The 22,095-nt window shown below is 40.8% G+C and overlaps 2 protein-coding genes across 4 annotated transcripts; one reads left to right on the plus strand and one right to left on the minus strand.

Moving 5' to 3' along the window:
• Nucleotides 1-592: 592 nt before the first annotated feature.
• On the plus strand, nt 593-1,575 carry LOC133848013 (uncharacterized protein CG1552). 2 transcript variants are annotated; one of them, XM_062283378.1, is made up of 3 exons: nt 593-873; nt 942-1,095; nt 1,226-1,575. In XM_062283378.1, the coding sequence occupies exons 1-3, from the start codon at nt 654-656 to the stop codon at nt 1,446-1,448; spliced, it is 597 nt and encodes a 198-aa protein (XP_062139362.1). In that variant the 5' UTR covers nt 593-653; the 3' UTR covers nt 1,449-1,575. The 2 variants fall into 2 exon arrangements, with proteins under 2 accessions (XP_062139362.1, XP_062139363.1); XM_062283379.1 differs by having other exon boundaries at nt 942-1,056.
• Nucleotides 1,576-8,141: 6,566 nt separating this feature from the next.
• On the minus strand, nt 8,142-13,687 carry LOC133848516 (SET domain-containing protein SmydA-8). Of its 2 annotated transcripts, none has more exons than XM_062284132.1 (5): nt 13,429-13,687; nt 10,148-11,157; nt 9,012-9,134; nt 8,560-8,753; nt 8,142-8,500 (listed from the first exon to the last, which is right to left on the minus strand). In XM_062284132.1, the coding sequence occupies exons 1-5, from the start codon at nt 13,444-13,446 to the stop codon at nt 8,283-8,285; spliced, it is 1,563 nt and encodes a 520-aa protein (XP_062140116.1). In that variant the 5' UTR covers nt 13,447-13,687; the 3' UTR covers nt 8,142-8,282. The 2 variants fall into 2 exon arrangements, with proteins under 2 accessions (XP_062140116.1, XP_062140117.1); XM_062284133.1 differs by having other exon boundaries at nt 10,148-11,154; nt 13,429-13,686.
• Between the last annotated feature and the right edge of the window lie 8,408 nt (nt 13,688-22,095).

Raw genomic sequence — 22,095 nt, forward strand, 5'->3', positions numbered from 1 at the left:
CGAAAAGTACACTGCGTATACTTGATACGCTACGTAAATATTCAACGTACGATTGATTTCAATCACGGGCAATGCCGCGTGGCCATTGTGATGATGATGTTGACGTTGATGTGCTCGTGAAATCGCGAATATTTAGTTGTGTGGTTGTTTATCCCATTTTTGTGTGTCACAAGTTGCACTTGACATTTTGAGGGATCGTTGGGGACAATTATGACAAACTGTTTTGCACAATTTGGCGGCCTGATGATGAGATGAGGGTGCCTATGATACGAGCGTGAGCGTGTCGTGAGCGAATAGAAATGCGAATGCGAATGGGAATGAGAATGAGAATAGGAATAGGAATAGGAATGCGAATTGCGAATGCGAACGAGGTATTTATTAATCATTGGGCGCATGTAAAACGCAATAATTTTGCATTTGCAAGATTCAGTTTTTGGAATGTTGTTTTGCTTCTTTTCGTTGTTGATTTAATCAAGTGGCGCGGCCAATTGAGCCACACACACAAACACACAAACACACAAACAGTGTAATCACATTGCGTATACGTAATGTGGCGAGTGACCGTGTGTGTGGGGTGTGAGTTAAGCGCGTAGTTGCCACACATCAGTTGCCCCACACACACGCCACACGGAATACAGTTAGCTAGAGGCACGATGCAGCGACAACATCAACATCAACATCAACAACAGCAGCAGCAACAGCAACAGCAGCAACAGTTATCGATGTGGCTGCAGCTGGCATTGGGCCTGGGCCTGTGCCTCGCCTGGCTGGACTGTGCCGAGGGATTCGGCCAGTTCCATATGAAACACTATCAGCTGCAGCGCGGCTATAACAATCCCGATGACTCGAGCGAGAATGATAATAGCGTGTTGCGTAAGTGGAGCATTTGACAAACGTTTGCAATGTGCAGTCAGTTATGTTGATGTGTTGATGTGTTGCAGGTTCGTATCGCCGCTGCATGTGGGAGCAATCGAAGTTCCTGCCACGTCGCCTCGTCCTGCTGAGTCTCTGCTCGAATCTGTTTTGCGAGAACAATCAGATTATGCCGCGCTCCAGGTCTATTTTCGTAGTGGAAAAAATGTCTAGACCAAACGAGTAGTGCCACCAATAAATGCTTTGCTAGTCTAGTAGCATGCCGCATGTTCCCCACGCACATATATACTGCATGCGAACTCTTTACTAATGCCACCACTATATGTATACTGTATTCTGTATTTCTTGCCAGCTGCCTGGACATTCTGCCCGAACAGTGCGAACAGGGAGACGAGGAGGATCTCATGTACAAACCATTCCCGGACTGTTGCCCCGTCTACTGCAACTTGAAGCGACGCATGCAACGCCTGAGGACAATGCACTTCCGGCATCGTGTGCTCCGCAACATGCAGGATCCCAGCACGCCCTCCGATGGCAACACGCTGCTCAGCGAGATGGGCTACAACAACTACTAAACTCAACTCAAGTTGAGCTGCATTCAATTGAGATTTGTTAACTTGGCCTAAACTCCAATTATAGAGTAGCACACTCACACACACATTTATATATATATGGGCTCATAACCAACAGCCAACAAACTGATTGCCAATTGTGTTTCTCTTTCTCTTTACGGGGGGGGGGATTTCGATTTCGATTGCGATTGCGATTCGGATTCGCATTGCGATTGCTTTTCAGATTCGAGTAGCTTTGGGGTTTTGCCTGCGTCTTTGCGATTTTGTCGTCGCGTCGTCTAGACAAAGCTCTTGAAGCAGTGGCCAAAAAAAAACAAAAAACGAGAAATGCAAAGGGAAGAGTAGTTTTCTTGCTCTCACTGCCGATTGTCGTACTTCAAATGCTCTTGCAAAGGTGCAGTCAATTTTTGAAGCAAAGCACTTTTGTAGTGAAATCTATTTTCAAAGTACGGCAAGTAAGAAAGCTTAAATCGAGTGTGATTGACTGTGAGATACCCGCTACCAATATTAAATAAAAGCAAAATAGTGCGGTATATATTTAAAAAAATACCAAATTAATATACTAAAAAATATACCAAAGGGTATATGTGGTATATTCGCATAGTACTACACTCACGATTTATCATAGAGTGCAAAATATACTAGATTGTCAGTCAATTCAGTATAAAAATATGCTAAATTAATATACCAAAAAAATACTAAAACACAGAAAATGGCTTATTTGGTATATTCGTACATTACCACATTAAAAAATACCATAGAGCTCAAAATATACCAGACTGTTACTATACAAATATACCAAAATAAACAGAAAAAACCACAAATAATACCAAATACTATATTTGGTATACATTTATAGTACCACATTAAAAATATACCAAAGATTGCAAAATATACCAAACATATCATATATTAGCCAAAGTAACTTAAGCCCGTAGTAAGTAGACGTTTTTGCCCATACCAAAGTATTTCTTTAATAACTTACAATCTGATCGTAACCAGATTTTAAGAAATCATATTTACTCTAAAATTACGCTTGTTACGAGTATTATTAAAAGTGCTGCTGAAAAAATCATATATCTACCTTTCAAACTCTTTGAGATCCAGTGTTTCAAACGGACAGACAGACAGACGGACAAAATCAATACGTGCCACATTTTATAGATCTGATAAGTTTATTGCTAGTTATTCCAATATTTTATATAGATAATGTTTAGATCAACTGTACAATATATTAATAATAATGTTTTGATTGTCTTTAAATATGATAAATTGAAACTTTGTTAGAGTTGGCTGCACAATTCTCTCGATGCTCATAATGCCCAAAGCCGGATTTAATATTTTACTTCAATTTCCCCAACCAGGAGGATTTCGCGTAATTGAGAGAGTGAGAGAGAGAGGAAGGTGAAGCTGTGGCAATAGCCTTTAGGAGAAGTGAATCAAGTAAGCTGGGCACTCGAGACTCGGAGACAGTTGCCAGCTGCTCTCGGCGAGTGCCATTGTCAAGTGGCCAGTTGCAGAGCAGCGAGGCATGACCAAGTAGCTCTGTTGCAGCAGGAAGTGGGCATCCTGATTAGAGAGAGAGAGAGAAAAAGAGAGAGAGAGTATCTCTCCAGTTGTGCTCTTCAGCTAGCCGCTCATTAAGCAGCCCGCTTATTTGCATTCCTTTCCACACCTTTAATTGCATTATGGCTTTTGTCTAGCCTGAGCTAAGAGCAACTTCCGCCCAGCTCCGCATTTCCTTTTCCTCTCTCTGTCTCTCTATCTCTCTGTTCTTTTCTCTTCTTCTTATTTTGCGCGTTGTGCCCTTATGGCTTTATGACGCTGCATTTCCTGTTGCAGCAATATTCTTTATGTTTTTGCCGCTATCGCCGCTTATCGTTTTAACACTTTTACGTGCCACACACATACACAGAGCTGCAGCGCCCCCTGGCGGGCGGTATATGCACTGTGTGTCTGTCTTCATTTTTATCAGCAAACAAGCAATAAATTTTATTTTAATAAGCAACACTTTTGATAGCCCAAGCGAAGGACAGCCTTGTGCATAGCTTCTGCTCCTTGGCTCCTTACTTCCTTGGATGTTTGGCTCCTTCTCTGTTTCTCTGCTTCCTTGGCTTCCACAACCGGGGGACAATGTCGCATTGGGGCAGCCGCTGCTTGGCGTTAGCGTTATCCTTGTTGCCGCATGTTGCATGTGGCCCAGAAGTAAATACAAAAGATACTCGGCATCATCAGCTACTCTCTCTCTCGCTCTCTCTCACTCGCTCTTAGCTCCCTTGAGACCAGAGTCGCCGAACCGAATGGGATTTAATCGTTTGTGACCGCAGCACAACTGTACCTACACTAGCGCCACCTAGCGTATATTATTATAGTTGTCAACTTCGCTGACATATTTTGGTATATTTTAATGATAATACATCATTGCAACGTTGATGAGAATGGAGCTTGTCATATTAATGTACCAAATATACATTTTGGTGTATTTTAGTATATATTCGATTTACATTTTGGTATATTTCAGCAAATTTTAACGATAACATATCACTGCATTGCCTTTGTAGAGAAAGGTTATCTCACAGTACAGCTTGTAATATCAAAATACCAAATATACATTTTGGTATATACCAAACTATATTTCAGTATTTTATCGCTATATTATCTTGGTATATTTTAATGATTATATCGCATTGCATTGCTTTTTTTGAGACGGTCAAGCTTGTTTTATCAATATACCGAATATACACGTTGGTATATACCAAATATAAATTTTGTTATACAACAAATATACATTTTGGTATATACCAAATATACATGTTTGTATATCTCAGCATTATACTTTTTGGTATATCTTAGTATTTTGTAATGTTATGTTGGTATATTTGAGTATATTTTAGTGATATTGCTGCATTGCATCGCTTTTGTTGAGAATTAGTATTTCACAGTCGAGTCTGCTCGACTTTCGTAGTTGCTAATATTCAAGTTGAGATACTTTTTCAATTGGTTGAGTTTCGCTTAGGTTCTACTTTTTCGCTTAGCTCAGATTTTTCGTCTCGGTTCATTTTAAGTGTTGAGTAGAAACTGAGACAACGAAGATGAGCCTATGACTCAGTTGTTGACCCTTTGGCGTGACGCCTCTGGCCTTTAGTTGTGGCCCATCAAGCGTTGCACCTTCCCGTTGCCCGTGTTGTTGCCCCGTTTCCCAATGCACGTTGCATGTTGCACGTTGCATCAACTTTACGGCAGGCTCCCCAAACTGCTTCGCTCCTCTTTTTGCCCTCCTCTCTCTTCTCTCCGTTACTGGCGCCCGTTAGGCAATGTGCCTGCCTCGTTTACTTGCTGCGGTTACATCCTGCTGCCCCTTGCTCCTTTCTGCTCCTGATCCTGCCCTTCTTCTTCTTCTTCTTCTTCTTCATTTCGTAGTTGTTGCTGTTGTTGTTTGTACTCGGGTTGCTCTGGCGTCGTCTTATTTTTATGTGGTTTCAGGCAGCAGCTTCAGATTCGCATTGTATTCTGATGTTGTTGTTACTGCTGTGGCGCCTCTATCTCCTGTCCCTCATCCCTACAGCTCTTCTTCTTCTCCTTCAGCTCGTTGTTGTTGTTGTTGTTGTTGTCATCATTGTCGTTGCCGTTGTTGTTTTTACTTTGTTGCACTTTGAAGATTATTGCACAATGCAATTTATATTTATCGTACGCTTTTAGTTGTTGCCGCTTCTTGTTTTTCTTTCATTTATGCCTTTGTGGGTTCACCTATACTACACAGACACACACCAACAGAGAGAGAGAGATAAAAAGAGTGGGAGAGAGAGAGAGAGAGAGGGATGTGTGTGCTTAAGGTAGCTGCGTATTTTGTGTGTAGCCCAGCGGGAATCCGAAGAAGTCTCGCTTTAGGAGAAGAACCAGCTCACTATTACACAATGGAAGCAGCTCTCTAATGAAGTGCTCAGGGAACAGCAAAGTTTCAAGCCAGGGTTGTCACCCAGCCTTAATTTATATTACGGTACTTGACTTGTCATCAGCAATTTTAAATATAATATTCAGAATAACTATTTTAATCTTACCTTTGCGTAAAATATGCAATATAATTTGAATAATTGAACAATTTCTTTTCTTTTTATCTCAGGGAACAGCAAAGTTTCCAGGGTTGTCATTAAGCCTCAATTTGAGTTATCATGAACAATTTTCAAATTATGTTTTCAAAATAACTATTTCTTACTTTTGTATAAGATAGCAAATATATTTGAATAATATTAATACAAGATTTTACTTTTCTTTAGTTTTGTTTTAATTTTTTTAAGTCGCTCTTTCATAAAATATTTCCCCGTAGTTATTTTTGCTTTAACTAGCTATTTCTACACTCTTTAGTTTTATTTTTGCTTGCCACGTTCTTGTCATTATTATTTTATCTTCTCCCTCTCTCTCTCTCTCTCCCTGTCTCCTGTTGGCTTGATTGAAAAATGCCTCACAACAAATGCCAATATTTTGCGGAATTTTCTTTTGTTTTTTTAGTCAGCACCTTTTGCATTTAATTTTGCTATGAAAACTCTGAAATAATTGTTGTTGCCATGGCAAAATTCACAGCCACCTCATGCGTTCCCACTGGGTATTGTTGCTGCTCGCTTTCTTCCTTCCCTTCCCCATTGCCGACTTTTCCATAGCACATCTTTCTCTGGCCGCCTGTGGCGCTCAAATTGCCGACTGACACTCGTGACTGAGCAGTGCGATATGCATCTGCATCTGCATCTGCATCTCGGCTCAACTCTGTATCTGCATCTCTATCTTTGTGTCTTTGTATCTGCATCCGTATCTTTCGGTATCTGTGGCGGCTGCTGTGAGAGATTATATATGGTTATTGTTGCTGTCACACTGTGTGTGATTATGAAATAAAGAAATTCAATGCATTCTTAATAATGTTTCCCTCACTCGCTTGTTACTACAGCAGCAGACAGCTGGGACCAGGAGAAACTCCGGATCTTTCCTTAAAGCTGCTCGTTTGGCACTTACACCGAGTAAGTTATGCAATTGTTGTTATTATTTCAAAACAAAAAGCATAAGCGAAAGCTTAGAAGTGTGAAACGGAGGTGGAGGGAAGAACAATCCTTACTTGCCAGACTTCGGAGCTTAATGCTACACTTAACCAGCTAATGACAACCCGTTAACAAGTGACAGGGAGCTGGGAGCTGAGAGCTGAAGGGGAGGGAGCGGGGAGCGTTTCCTGGGCAACGGAAAAGTTGTGTTGCCATCAAGCATTAATTAACATTGTGATAAAAGTTCAACTTGCTGTCAACTATCAATTCCAAGCAGCAGCAGTTGAAAGCTGACTGAAATGGAGACTAAGGACTCAAGATTTGTACGATGGGGAGGGGGGGACTGAGGGGGACTGCAGTTGCTTCCGTTTGGCAGCGCAATTAGTTGTTAAGTCCAAGTCCTGGGCCAAGGATTTTCGTCTGTAAACCGAAACCGAACCGAACCAAAACCGAACTGAACCCAATTCAATGGCTGAGACTGAGGCTGAGACTGAGACTTTGACTGAAAATAGAAATGGAAATAGAAACTGGGATGAAGATGGAGATTTGGCAGACGAAAACAGATAGAGAGAGTGGGAGGAAAGCGACTCGCTCTTTTATTACATTCTTCGTGCTGCTTTCATAAAAACGGGCAATACAAAAGAAATGCGAAAATAAAGCGCAGCAGAGACAAAATGCGAGAGTTGAGAGATTTCTGTTTTATCATTTCGATTTTGCCCTTCTTCACAACATTGTCTGCGAGTGGCGCCCCCTGCCGTTAGACGGCGGCAAAATGTTGACTAATTAAAAATTGTTGCTCACTGACCCTGCCTCCCTTCCTTCTCTTCCCTTGCCTTGCCTTCCCTTTCCTTCAGCTTCCTCTCAGCTTTTCAGTATGCGAGTCGAGTGCAAGATTTTGGGACTTTAATGCACTTGCAGCGCGAGCTCAGCTCACGATTCTTGTTGCAACATCTTGAGGCCGGAGGTCAACTTTGTCTTAGTCGATAAAATAAACTTCATATTATTGGCACTCGCTTTACGACCTCAAGCGTATTTCACGCTGTTTATCACCGAGGAAAATCATGTGAAGGGAAACGTCTCAAAACTTTAAGCTGAAATCAAGAATGTAATGATCTGAGAACTCAACATCTGATTATTGCTTAACATCAAGTGTACTTTAAATTTACTAATGGAATAAAGATTAATTTCGGAATAATAAATAAAGCAGAGCTAGAAAAGATCAAGATTTTGTTTAAGATCGAATAAATCCTAAATCAAGATGTGTAATCTTCTTTTAAATATAGATTTTTTCTCTCTGTGTAACCAAATAATAAAAGCAAAACAGTGCGGTAATATTCCTCAAAAATACTAAATGAATATACTGAAAAAATACTAGCATATACCGAATATATACATTTGCTGGTGGCACCCTTTTTCTTACCCTTCTTCAGCTTCTTTCAAAATAGTCATTGAATATTCACTTTTGTATATCAGAGCTACATTAGAATTCATATATTTTTGGTTCTTAAAATAGAAATCAAAAATGTTTCTTATTTGACCACTCTATTCACTTCGATTTAATATTTCATTTTATCGCCAAGCTTATAAGGTTAATGAATTCATAAATTCTGGTACTTTTCCCTGAAGTGAAACTTTCATTATTATTTCAGCTTTTATAAGATATATATATTTGATATATACATATTAGATATACATTGTTAAACGCTTATTTGCCAGTTTCAAAGAGTTAAATATTCGCTTTGCTTGGTTTCGTTGACTAGATGCTTATGAGGATTACAATACAGAAAAAAAGAAAGCTATTTACAAAATTGAATTATCCGCGCATTTTACTGAGCGCATCGGCAGCGGCGAGTCCCATTTCATGTTCACTGGAACCGGGCGGCTCCAGTTGCAGGATCTGTGCGCTCTCCTCGAGCAACTTGAGGACCTCCTTGATGCGTCGCTGGAACTCCGGACGTGTCAGCTGACCCGTTTGCATGCCCAGCTGTGCCAGCACCATGATCGGAGCATGCAGCTCATACATGATGAGGCCTGTGAATGAGTCAAAGGGTTAACAGAGAGAGAGAAGGAGAGATGGAAGGGCAACTGACCTCGCAGTCGTGTTAGACCCGGTTCAAGCAGATTGATGATGTGCAGGAACTCGCGACAGTAACGTTCCTTGCGTGCCACATCCTCGGGCGACATCTGAGGGAGCAGATAACCCTCAATGCGGCCATAGATCTGACACAGCGAATACTTGGCCGAGAGCAGCAGATAGTGATTGGGACGCAGCACTTCGCGGTACCTGTAAAACGCAGTAGAAGCATTTAGCAAGGGGCTTAGCAATAGAATATAATGAAGAAAGAAAAGAGAGAGAGAAGAGAGAGATAGGAGTGCTGACAGCGAAGCATTGATGCAAAGATGATGATACTGACCGTCGTCCGGCGTGACAAACCAGTCTTTTATTTTCTTACACCCCTAATGAAAGCTGAGAATGCTTTAAGAATTAGTTAAAAGTCAAGCCAAGCGATGATTGTGATACAAATTCACAACATTTGCTCACCGGGTGAGAAAGTTCTCCAGAGCGGGAATGTTGTGCACGTCGATGGATTCGAGATCGTCGTTGATGCGATCAAGGAGCCGCTCCAGATCCGACGCACTGATCCGATAATCGCAGTGATCACAGCTGCAAGTCAGACAAAGAAATTGGGAACACTTTAGTTTAAATGTAGTCACGGTCAAGGTCAAGGAGTATGGAATAGGAAATATGGAATTAGGGTCAACTAGGAATAGGGCATAGAGAGTAAGGAATAAAGAAGAAAGAATAAAGAATTAGGAATAAGAAATTTGATAAAAGGAATTAGGAAAAATAAATTAGGACTGGAAACAGTTATAATTACCATGGAATTAGGAATAAGGAATAATCCATAAATAGTAAGGTGTACGGAATTAGGAAATAGAAACAAGGAACAATGAGCTAGGGACTAGAATTAAGGAAAAGGGAATAAGAAATAAGGAAAAATGAGAAATGAGAAAGGATTAAGAAATAAGGAATAATTAATAAGGAATAAAAAGTTAGGTATAAGGAACATTTAACATGAAACTAGGAACTAGGAATAAGGAATAGGGAATAACTAAAATTAGGAATAAGGAATAAGAAATGACAAATAAGGAATAAGGAAGAATAATAAGAAATAAGGTATGCAGTGTAAGAAATAAGAAAGAAAGAATTAGGAATAAGAAATTAGAAGTAAGAAATAGGGAACAAAGAATGGAGGAATATAAATTGGGAACAATGAACTCGAAACAAGGAGTAGGAAATTAGAAATAAAAAATTAGGAAACAATCAATACTGATTTATGAATAAGGCTTTAGGAATAAGAGATGAGGATTTAGGGATTTAGGAAATAGGGAACTGTGAATGGGGAACAAGGGGCTTGTCATATATTTACGCCCAGTAAGGAATAAGAAAGAAAGAATTAGGAATAAGAAATTAGAGGTAAGAAATAGGGAACAAAGAATGGAGGAATATAAATTGGGAGCAATGAACTAGAAACAAGGAGTAGGAAATTAGAAATAAAAAATTAGGAAACAATCAATACTGATTTATGAATAAGGCTTTAGGAATAAGAGATGAGGATTTAGGGATTTAGGAAATAGGGAACTGTGAATGGGGAACAAGGGCCTTGTCATACTTACGCCCAGTCGGCGGTCTGGTCCAGTGGATCTGTGGCTCTCACGCTGCCCTGCGAACAGAGCTTGCAGACGAGGGCGCTGCAGTCGCTGCCCAGCTCGCGGGGATCGGCGCAGCGCTGGCACTGGCACCAGAACAGCTTGCCGCCCTGGATGAAGGTGCGACGCTTCAAGGTGCCCTGCAGCGTATACGCATAGCTGAGCGTGAGCGGTTCCTGCTCCCGCACCGCACGCGAGGTGCGCAACAGTATCGCAAAGTTGCCCGGATCGTCCGTGTGCGATGTGTTCGGACTGCAGTCGTGTGCGAGCAGGAATGCGCTCGGATATAGCGTACGCGCCTTGGCGCCCCTCTGTCCGATCTCAAAGCAGTTGACATCGAGTATGCCACAGATCTCGTGCAGCTCCTCCGCCTCCATATCCAACAGCTGCCACTCCTCCCGCAGTCTCCGCACCACCTTCGCCTCATAGTGCTCCCACAGCGACACATTCAAGCGCCTCTCCTCCGTATGGGACTCCATGCGCCGGATGAGCGCATACTGTTCCGGCTGCACTCCGCGCAGCAGCACAATGCGCACAATCAGCACCAGTTCGTACAGATCCCGCAGCTCATCGGGCGTTGCACTTTCCACCGGTCGGTGCTGTGGCCTCTTCGCCAATGCCTCGCACTCCCAGGCGCTGTGTCCGGTACTCTGATTGAGGCCACGACACTCGGCGCCGCACAGCGGCCAGCTGCAGGCGGGACAGCGATACTGTTGCGCCTCAAGCTGCACCGGCTGATAGCAGCCCAGGCAGACGGGGTCACAGCTCACGCAGGGTCCAATCGCGAGCGGTTGCTCCTCGATGAGCAGTTCGCCAGCGGCGAGCTCTCGGTTCGCCACCAAGTACCTGCCATAGATTTCGGATTTCTCGACGCGATAAGCAGGAGTTGGTTCGGTTTGTTGCTGCTGCTGTTGCTTGTTGCTGTGGTTGTTGCTCTGGCTGTGCTGCTTGTGGTGATGGTGATGGTGGCGCCTCTGCTGAAATTGTGGCAGCAACGAAACACGAAAACCAAAAACAAAAACAAAAGTGCTCATTAGTGGCAGCTCTGCCCACATTCCCTGCTAATTGTATTCTAATTGCTCTGCCATGTTCGTGTCCGGCTCATTAATCACCATGGCCCAATGCCCCAATGGCCCAATCCTGCCTCTGCCTCTGTCCCTGCCCCTGTTAAGGGGTAAGCTGCGGAGGGTCGTTGTCAACAGCTGGCAATTAAAAGACACTCAACTCAACTCAACTCTACGTCAATGTCCACGACGACGACGACGACGACAACTTTGCTGGCAACAGGTGAACACGCCACATGGCCACACATAGATGCACTAAAGTGAGCTCAAGTGGACAGCGCCTGGCAGTCAGTGAGTGGGCAGTCCCGCTTTGGGTAAGAGTGGGCAGTCTGCCCCCCCAGCGCTTAATCGATTATTGTTAAGGCAATGTTTCGGTTGCAATCTACTTTTTAAATAGAGTTGTTATAGAATTGTCTCTTTAGAGTTGCCCTTGCATTACAGTGTGCTCAAGTGGATTATACCTGGCAGTCAGCGAGTGGGCAGGCCCGCTTTGAGAAAGAGTGGGCAGAGAAGAGAGCGTTTAATCAATTATGCTTAAGGCAATGCTACTTTTGTAATCTACATAATTATGTTTTATAGAGTTCTCGCTTTAGAGTTGCCCTTGCACTATATTGAGCTCCAGTGAACAGTGCCTGGTAGTTGACAAGTGGGCAGGCCCGCTTTGAGAAAGAGTATTTCGGTTAAAATCTGCTGTTGTTTTACAGTGTTGTTATAGAGTTGTATCTTTAGGGTTGCCCTTGCACTGCATATAATTCAGTGTTACAGAGTTGTCGCTTTGGGGTTGCCCATGGACTAAAGTGAGTTCAAGTGAACAGCGCCTAGCAGTCAACGAGAGGGCAGCTTCGCTTTGGAAAAGAGTGGACAGTCTGCCTTAATATTCTTTTGTATTACAGAGTTGATGTAGAGTTGTCACTTTAGGGTTGCCCTTGCTATTAAAAATATATGCAACAAAGCAGGAGATTGAGTAAAAGTACCAATGATTTTGTATATAAGATTTAAACAAGACAATAAGAAAGTATACAATATAAATATTGTAAGTAAATGATGTAATGTTTATTAAATTTTAATTTGTTGTTTTAAGATCGATTCTTTTATGAATTTTAAATAATATTTCAAATTGTATCAAGTTTGCTTTTATGCGAATCTAATTTGAAAGTGATTCTCCAAGTAAAAATAGAAAATCAGCAACAAAAACTCTTGTTTTGAATGAAAATGGAATATCGGCTGACGGTTTTTGGACACGATAACATATAGCAGATATATGTGGATGCAGTTCTCGGTGCTAAATATTCGCAGTTTGTAGTATTTGTGTTAGGTCTTCGGATGCCACTCAATCAGATCGATCTTTAAAGTCTTTAAATTGAACACAAGGGGTTGACAGGTGGAAGACGTGGAGACGTTTTCGTATTTATAGAACTATTGAAAATTGTTGCTCGCAGATAGCATTAACTAAAAATAGCCAAGGGAGACGGGCTGCAAAGACAACACACAAACACAAAAAGACATAAAAACACAAAAACACAAACAAAAGCAAAGTCGTGTGGCCGATGACGAAGTTGAAACGCTGCGGTTGGGGATGCGGGTCAACTGGGGAATTCTGCTTGCGAATTCCTTCGATCACTCGCTCTCTCTCTCTCTCTTTCTCTTTCTATCTATCTCTGTCTCTTTCTGTGTCTTCTCTAGCGATGCATTTTAATTGCATTGCATTTGGAGCGCAACAACAATAAAAAAGCCAAAAGCAGAACAAATACAAATTATCAAAAAGAAAATGTAAGTGAAATAAATCACAAAAATGTAAAATTTAGAATGGAAAATAAATAAATAAAAGTGTGCGTTGTGCATTTTTCAATAAATCGCAAATGTAATAAAATAAATAAATTAATTTCAAAAGCTAATGAAAATCGTTTCGAATTTCTGTTTGCGTTTATATTTGGCATGCCATTAAAATGTTTACTCGCTGCGAAAGACAGAGAGCGAGACAGAGAGAGAGAGAGAGAGAGAGAGAGATGCGCACAGTGGGCATTTAATATGTATATTTATTGTGTGGTAAATTAATTTTTAATTATGCTGCAAGCTCAGAGACAGCGCCCCCTTTTATTCATCCGCCCCGTTGGCCAAACAACGAACAACGAACAGAGCTTTACAGTTCATATGGATGATGTTGAGTTGTATGCGAATGTTTACATTTTTCCTTGCGGGCATTTTTCGTCGCGGCGTCCGATTAAATTGATTTTAATTGATAATTTTTCGCGCGCTCAGCATGGGGGAAGATCCGAGATATAAACTTGTGTGTGTGTGTGTTTAACAAGTTGTCATTTAATTACGCTGCGAATTGATTGCACAAACTCAATAAATAGCCTACACTATCAACAAACAAAAAAGTGAAAACAATGACCAGACGCGTTGTTCAAGTCGCCGCGACGCACAAATTGCAACTGTCGAGTTGTCGTCTCCGTCTCCGGCATTTGGCACAGTTTCAACAGTGGCCCGTGCTGCGACGGCACCACAATTATACTAACACTCACACACACACACAGCATAGAAGAAGCAGAAGAAGAACACGAAAAAACCAAAAAAAACACTCATACGACGCGTTGGGCGCGACGGCTGATCGAGAGCAGAAATCAAAGTGCGTTCGTTGATGATATTTATAAATTTATGATATTCAAATACGCCACCGCCACCGCTGTCGCTTGCCACATGCCGCATGCCGTATGCCACATGTTGCCAAGAGGCAAGGCAACAGCCAATGCCACTGCCACGTGGCCTGCGAGGGCGGCATCAACAGCAGCTGCAACAGCTGCCAACAGTTGCAACCAGATACGAGTTTATACCCTGTAATTGGAGCAATTCTGTGGGGTATATTAAAGTAATACTTTAATTTTAAAGGGGTGAAAGAAAAAGAAAATATTTATAATGTATCAAATAGAAAGCACCAAAGAAAAAGAAATTATTTCAAAACTAAAAAGATCAAAATAAACTTTAATACATTTTGGTATATTTTAAGAATAACACCTTTTCTACGTTATATATACATACTATACATAAAATACATACTACAGTACATTTTAGTATATTTATAGTATAGTATAGTATTAGTATAATACTGTGCTTTTGGCTACTCTATTTTAAATGTAACAGTACATATATCGATATATCAAATGTGGCATATGGTATATTTTAGTATTTGTTCTCAGTATATTAATTTGGTATATTATAAGAATAATTGTTTTGCAACTATGTAGTATATTTTATTTTTAGCAGTATATAGATATATCAAAAATATACCTCAGTATTTTTGCAGCATATGAGTTTGGTATATTTTAAAAATAATATAGCATAGTTAAGCTATTATTGCATTTCAGTGTATTTCAGTATTTTTTTGTGTATATTAATTAGGTATATTTTAGGAACATATTGCTTATAATTTACAGATTGAAGCATTAAATTTGAGGGCATTAAAAATGTATACCAGTTAAATGAAAATATTAATAAACATGTTGCACAAAAGAATTTCTTTAATATACAAATATGAATAACTTAATTAAATGACTGTAATAATTTTGCCTTTATTATTAAGATTGCAAGCAATTAAAGAGCTCAATCAGAAATATTAAATGTGTTTTTTTTTTTTTTTTTGGAAAAGAACTTGCAACAGAAATGAAATCTCAAAGACTGCCTTGGGTAAATTCCTTTCATTTCACGGCATTCTTTGAGCACTAGAAACAAATATGTTAGTTTGTTTTATGATTTTGTTACTTCAGATGTCCAGAGAGAGAGAGAGAGAGAGACAGAGAGATAGAGAGAGAGGGAGCAGGTGAATTCCTTTAAATTTCCACCAAAGGAGGCTGCATTCTTTCTTTCTTTCTTGGACAGTTGTCATGCAAATTTCCGTCTGTCTTGGGGCAAAGGAATTGGGAATTGTGAGTTGTGAATTGTTCAGCATGCCACTTACTTGTTAGCCACAACAAAAATCATAAATAAATAAATATTGAATTAAATTGAATTGAATTCAAAGCGATAGAGAGAGAGAGAGAGAGAGAGAGGGAAAATAATTTCGTAAATATTTCTGCTGTTCGAAGCGAAGTGCAACTCTGAGCTTAGCTGCTGCTTTCGAAGTTAATCTCTCAAAATAAGTGCAGTGCAATTTGTCCGCAAGTCGAACTGAGAATACGCTGACAAATCGATCGATGGCAAAGTGTAAGCATGAATCGAAATGACCAACGCAATGGCAGGGTATGACAGACGATAGAGAATTGTATTTTCCTAATAAAGAAAATTGCTTTTCCAAGCAGATTTGCATTGATTGCCACAACTAAGCCTTGGCGCTTAGTACAAAATTCAAAAATTGAGTAAAAGCATTTGATGTGATTCCATTTGTTGGTTGTTCTCCTCTCTCGCTCACACTCTGCTCGCTTAGGCTGTCTCGCTCTAACTTGTGTTGGCTGCTGTTTTTAGTGTGGACAAAACGAGGGCATTTCAATTAGTTGGCAAATGTGCAGCCGCTGGCCAATTGTTGTTGTCGTTGTTGTTGCTGCTGCTGCATTTGCAAGTTGCTTTGCTTTTAATTGTTCCTTTTGTAGCCAACTGAGTGCCGTGGGCAGCGACGTCGACGTCGACGTCGACAGCGACAGCGATAGCGAAGAACGTGAACAATAACAAGCGCCGCCCAAAAGTATGCAATGCATTGTGGCGGCCGAGGAGAACATGAACAAGAGCGAGCATAAATAACAAGCGTCGCCTAAAAGTATGCAATGCAAAATGCAAAATGACTGCAGGGCTCGCTGTTGCCCTGCGTTGCCAGGTGTGTGACTGACGTGTGACTCACCCACTGACTGACTGACTGACTGAATGAGTGAGTGAGTGAGTGAGTGGTGTGCAACTGGTCTGGGACCAGGTTGCAACACATGCATAACTCGTGCGCTTTGCTGATGATCTGGAGCGGAAAATTCGACGCACACAAACTCAACAGCGACAGCGACAGCGACACCCAAACACAACCGCCTCTGCCTCCGCCTTCGACTCCTCCCGAGCTCCCTCTCGCACACACACACACACACACACACACACACACGGTTGCAAGCTGCCAGGGGCAATGGCACAAGTTTGCCTAGCCGGCAAATATTTGCGAGTCAACTTGGCCCCGAGCCTCACTCATCGCAGCAGCGGCAGCAGCAGGAGCAGCAGGGGTGGAGGGCTAGAAAAGGTCAGGGAGGGTCAGAGGGTTGCAGCAGGGGAATTTAGGGAGTGAATACCCGGCGGGACCGACGCCTGCTTCTCTATTGCTGTTGCTGTTGCTGTTCTTGTTGTGCTTGTTGTTGATGATGATTTTTGGTGTCAGCATAAATGTCACTCGCTTCCTTTTGACTACCTAATGCCTCACCATCCCCCTCCCCATCCCTCCCCATCCCCTTCTCGTATGCCACGTATTCGATGCATTCGCTCAACCGTCTCGCAACATCTATGGAACTGTGTCAACTCTTTAACTCATTGTCTGGCCATTGCTGAGACTGAGACAGAGTGTGTTGCATTAGGTTCCATTACACCGTACCGCACCGCACCGCCCCGCCCCGCCCACAAGGCCCAAAGGCGATGCCAAGTGCAAGTGGGCACGCGACGCCGACTCATCCATCCGTTTAACGAGGGCAGCTCAATGGGTTCATAACAGGGTAAGATCTTCCATTAAACGGGCCTTTCGGTCTTTAAGGAATTATGTCTTATTCTTTAGCCAAGTACGTTCGTGGAACAACCTCTCAATTGCCATGAAATTTTCATTTCAAGACAGTAATAACGTTTTCAAGAACGCCCAAGTCCAATTATCAAATTACCTCTAACAAGTAAGAAAGTTACAGTCGAGTGTGCTCGACTGTGAGATACCCGCTACCCATTTTTAATAAGGGCAAAATATTGCGGTATTATTTTCAAAATATACCGAAAATACTAAAAAATACTAAAAATATACCAAAGGGTAAGTTTGGTATATCGATACAGCACACCATTCAAAATATACCATAGACGGCACAATGTACCAGATTGTCGGCCAAAGCAACTAAAACCCCTAGTAAGTAGGCGTTTTTGCCCATACAAAAGTATTTCTTTGATAACTTCCACAATTTTTATCTGATCGCAACCAAATTTTCAGGAATCATAACTACTATAGTAGTTATAGTATGTACCAAAACACTAGCTTTAAAATTACGCTTGTTATTCGATTTTTTTTTGATTTGCGGGGGCGGACGTGGGCGTGGCAAAAATTTGAAACAAACTTGATCTGCGTGCAAACATAACAAATGCTGTCGAAAAAAAATTATAGCTCTATCTCTTATAGTCTCTGAGATCTAGGTGTTCATACGGACAGACGGACAGACGGACGGACGGACAGACGGACAGACGGACATGGCTATATCGTCTCGGCTGTTGACGCTGATCAAGAATATATATACTTTATAGGGTCGGAGATGCCTCCTTCTACCTGTTACATACATTTCCTGCCGGCACAAAGTTATAATACCCTTCTACCCTATGGGTAGCGGGTATAAAAACGCAGATGAAGTTCGGTACCCAAACACTGGGATGGTGGAGAATCATAGGTGAATGATGTTTGGAAAATACCTTAAAATACTTTTAAATGAGAACGCAGAATAGAATATTTCTTTTATTTACATGTTTATTTTATTTTATTTTACTTATTGCCGATAAGACCAATATTAAAATTAATAAAAGGCCTATACAAGTCCCAAGTGATTCCGAGTCATGATCGTATTGTTTGTTTCAAATTTTTGCCTCGACTACTTCAAAATAGACGCTTCTTCTTACCGGAGAGGGACAATGACCTGTTGCAATTCTATTCTATTCTTCATTGCACTCATTTAAAGCGTATTGCCAAGTCGACTACCCAGCATCTTGGAAGCAGCTGCGGAAACCCGAAACCCAATGAAAATATTTGCGATTTGAGTTTAAGTGCTACAAATTTTATTTGAATCGTAATCTGGAAAATCTTAACAAACTGAACATTAAATTCTTGGTCTTCATGACTCAAGCAGAAGATCTTCAACGCGATCATAGAGACCTTCGATGATGCCACCGATTTTCTCGACAGCGGACATTTGCAGCATTTCAACATTAATACTCCTTCGGGATACGAGAATGTATCCGCTGCCAAGCACACGCCAGAGACAACATCGACGGTGGCAACAGCCTTGACCTTGCCCACCGTTGCGAAGGGCGGTGCTACAGCGAAGGCAGCCAAGCGAATATGGCGCGTCAAGCCCATGGGCAAGTTGAAGTTGAAGTTGTACGTCAGGACAGCAGCGGCAGCTAACAGCATCGCCAGCAATAGCATCGACAGTAACAGCATCGACAGCGATGACGACATCTTAAGCATGTAATTCAATCTATCCTCAAAAAATCTTCATATTCTTCTACTTCTAGATTGTTTGCACTATGACCAGGAACAAAGCTAACAACATCACCGATCAAAAAGATCACTCAATGCTGAAGCACAGCAAAGGGAACAGAGTCCGGGACACATTTCGGAGGCCGGCAACGATGCAGAGTTGCCGCGATATGTCCAGAACTATGCGGATGCACTACGTCTGCTGAAGCCAATCGAGGATTTCGCTTTGCTTGAAAAGAATTATCGTGACATCGTAAAATCTTATTGTTTGTTTCAAATTTTTATCACGACTACTTCAAAATATAGAACGCTTCTTCTTACCGGAGAGGGACAATGATAGTGTGACTGAGTGTAAGGACACTATGGGAGGAGCAAAGAGTTAATAAAGTTTGAACCAATTTACCAGTAACAAATTCCAATCATACCTGAGTTCAAATTTCCTTCACGGTTTCAGGTAGTTCCATTATATGCCACAAAAATCAGGCTGGTGTTGCCGATAAGACCAATATTGAAATTAATGAAAAGCCAATTCAAGTGCCAAGTGATTCCGAGTCAATTATATAATATTTTGCGTTTATTCAAAATGGGTAGCGGGTATCTCGCAGTCGAGAACACTCGACGGTAGCTTTCTTACTTGTTACTTGCGGGAGCCGTGCACAACACCCTGTGGCCACATATTCTGTAAGGAATGCATTGAAACTGCTGCAAATATAATGACCTGTTGCAATTCTCAAGTGGTTCTAGATTGTTTGCACTATGACCAGGGAACAAGCCTAACAGTATACGCCAAAAATGAATTCAGCTATTGGCCAGCAGCTTAGTCTGGCCTAGATCGATAAGCACAATCAATGAACATATAGCATCAATGTTTTAAGCGGTTCCAACGAAGTTGCGAGGGTTGCTCGATGTAAATCTGGCATCAAGCAAACATATCCTTTAATTAGATAGATGTTGTTATTGTTGTTGCATATTAAAGAAATATTTTTGTATGGGCGAAAACGCCTACTTACTTGTTTATGCTTTGGCTGACAATCTGGTATATTTTGCACTCTATAGTGTATGCCACTCGTCGAAGAACAAAAACAAGTCATATGGCACTTTTGTAGCTACTATGGATATGAAGTCCTCCACACGTTATTTCTCTTCAGTTACTGAACATATGAAGGGTCAGGAACTGTCTAATCAAGTATTAATGAATATGTATCTTGAATGTTATATCATTGTCTCCAAGACGCATCTGCGGCGGATAAGGCTGCGACAGTTTTGCTTGGGTTTTTTGTGATTTTAATAAAACAATAGCTAAAAATCCCTTGACTGCTATTATTCAATTATTTCTAATCCAAAATCAAGGCACACTAGATGCAAGGAATTTTCAATTTTTTTTTTCACTTTAATTTCTTTTTTGTCGAAATTTAATATTTTTTAGCACAAATAATTTTGGGATTTTCAATTTTTTATTTATTTCACTTTAATTTTTTTTTGTTGATGTTTTTATTTAATATTTATTAGCACAAATAATTTTGGGAGCTGTTGCCCGTTCGAGACTTGAACACAGAATGAGCTCTAGAGATGCTTTCTCAAGCCTCATTCGTTCTATGCCAAAGGCAAAGCCTACTAGATCCAAAAAATTTTAAGAAAATTTGAACCAACTATATTTTTATACAAGCTACCCATAGGGTAACATAGAAGGGTATTATAACTTTGTGCCGGCAGGAAATGTATGTAACAGGTAGAAGGAGGCATCTCCGACCTTATAAAGTATATATATTCTTGATCAGCATCAATAGCCGAGACGATCTAGCCATGTCCGTCTGTGTGTCTGTCCGTCTGTCCGTCTGTCCGTGTGAAACACTGGATCTCAGAGACTATAAGAGATAGAACTATAATTTGGTTTGTTTCAAATTTTTGTCATGCCCACATCCGCCCCGCAAATCAAAAAAATCTAATAACAAGCGTAACTTTAGAGCTAGAGCTGTGAATTTTGGTATGTATAATAATATTAATAGTAATTGTGATTCTTGAAAATTTGCTTGCGATCAGATACAAATTGTGGAAGTTATTAAAGAAATACTTTTGCAGGGCAAAAACGTCTACTTACTAGGGGTTTTAGTTTCTTTGGCCGAAAATCTGGTATATTATGCCGTCTATGGTATATTTTGAATGTGGTACTATATCGGTATAACAAAAATACCATTTGGTATATTTTTAGTATTTTTGGTATATTTTGGAAAAATACGGCAATATTTTGCTTTTATTCAATATGGGTTGCGGGTATCTCGAGCACACTCGACTGTAACTTTCTTACTTGTTCGTTTGTAGCATAAGCTCAAAGATATCACAAGCAATTATCGCAAATAAAGCAATTTGGTCTACTTGTCATGTTATTCGCTTCCCACAATGACCAGCAGTTGTTCATAATTACTTGCTGAGTATGCGACTATCAAATACCCTGCACAAGAGAGAGCACAGGTCATATGTTTGTGAATTGAACAATTCAGCTCAATGGGTTCATAACAGGGTAAGATCTTCCATTAAAGGGGCCTTTCGGTCTTTAAGGAATTATGTCTTATTCTTTAGCCAAGTACGTTCGTGGAACAACCTCTCAATTGCCATGAATTTTGATTTCAAGACAGTAATAACGTTTTCAAGAACGCCCAAGTCCAATTATCAAATTACCTCTAACAAGTAAGAAAGTTACAGTCGAGTGTGCTCGACTGTGAGATACCCGCTACCCATTTTTAATAAGGGCAAAATATATTTCAAAATATACCGAAAATACTTAAGAAAAAATACTACAAATATACCAAAGGGTATGTTTGGTATATCGATACAACACACCATTCAAAATATACCATAGACGACACAATGTACCAGATTGTCGGCCAAAGCAACTCAGACCCTAGTAAGTAGGCGTTTTTGCCCATACAAAAGTATTTCTTTGATAACTTCCACAATTTTTATCTGATCGCAAATTTTCAGGAATCATAACTACTATAGTAATTATAGTATGTACCAAAATTCGCAACACCAGCTTTAAAATTACGCTTGTTATTCGATTTTTTTTTGATTTGCGGGGGCGGACGTGGGCGTGGCAAAAATTTGAAACAATCTTGATCTGCGTGCAAACATAACAAATGCTGTCGAAAAAAAATTATAGCTCTATCTCTTATAGTCTCTGAGATCTAGGTGCTCATACGGACAGACGGACAGACACACAGACAGACAGACGGACTGACGGTCATGGCTATATCGTCTCGGCTGTTGACGCTGATCAAGAATATATATACTTTATAGGGTCGGAGATGCCTCCTTCTACCTGTTTCCTGCCGGCACAAAGTTATAATACCCTTCTACCCTATGGGTAGCGGGTAGATGAGGCTCGGTACCCAAACACTGGGATGGTGGAGAATCAGAGGTGAATGATGTTTGGAAAATACCTTAAAATACTTTTAAAT

The sequence above is a fragment of the Drosophila sulfurigaster genome, chromosome X (assembly GCF_023558435.1).
Source record: "Drosophila sulfurigaster albostrigata strain 15112-1811.04 chromosome X, ASM2355843v2, whole genome shotgun sequence".
NCBI lineage: Eukaryota > Metazoa > Arthropoda > Insecta > Diptera > Drosophilidae > Drosophila > Drosophila sulfurigaster.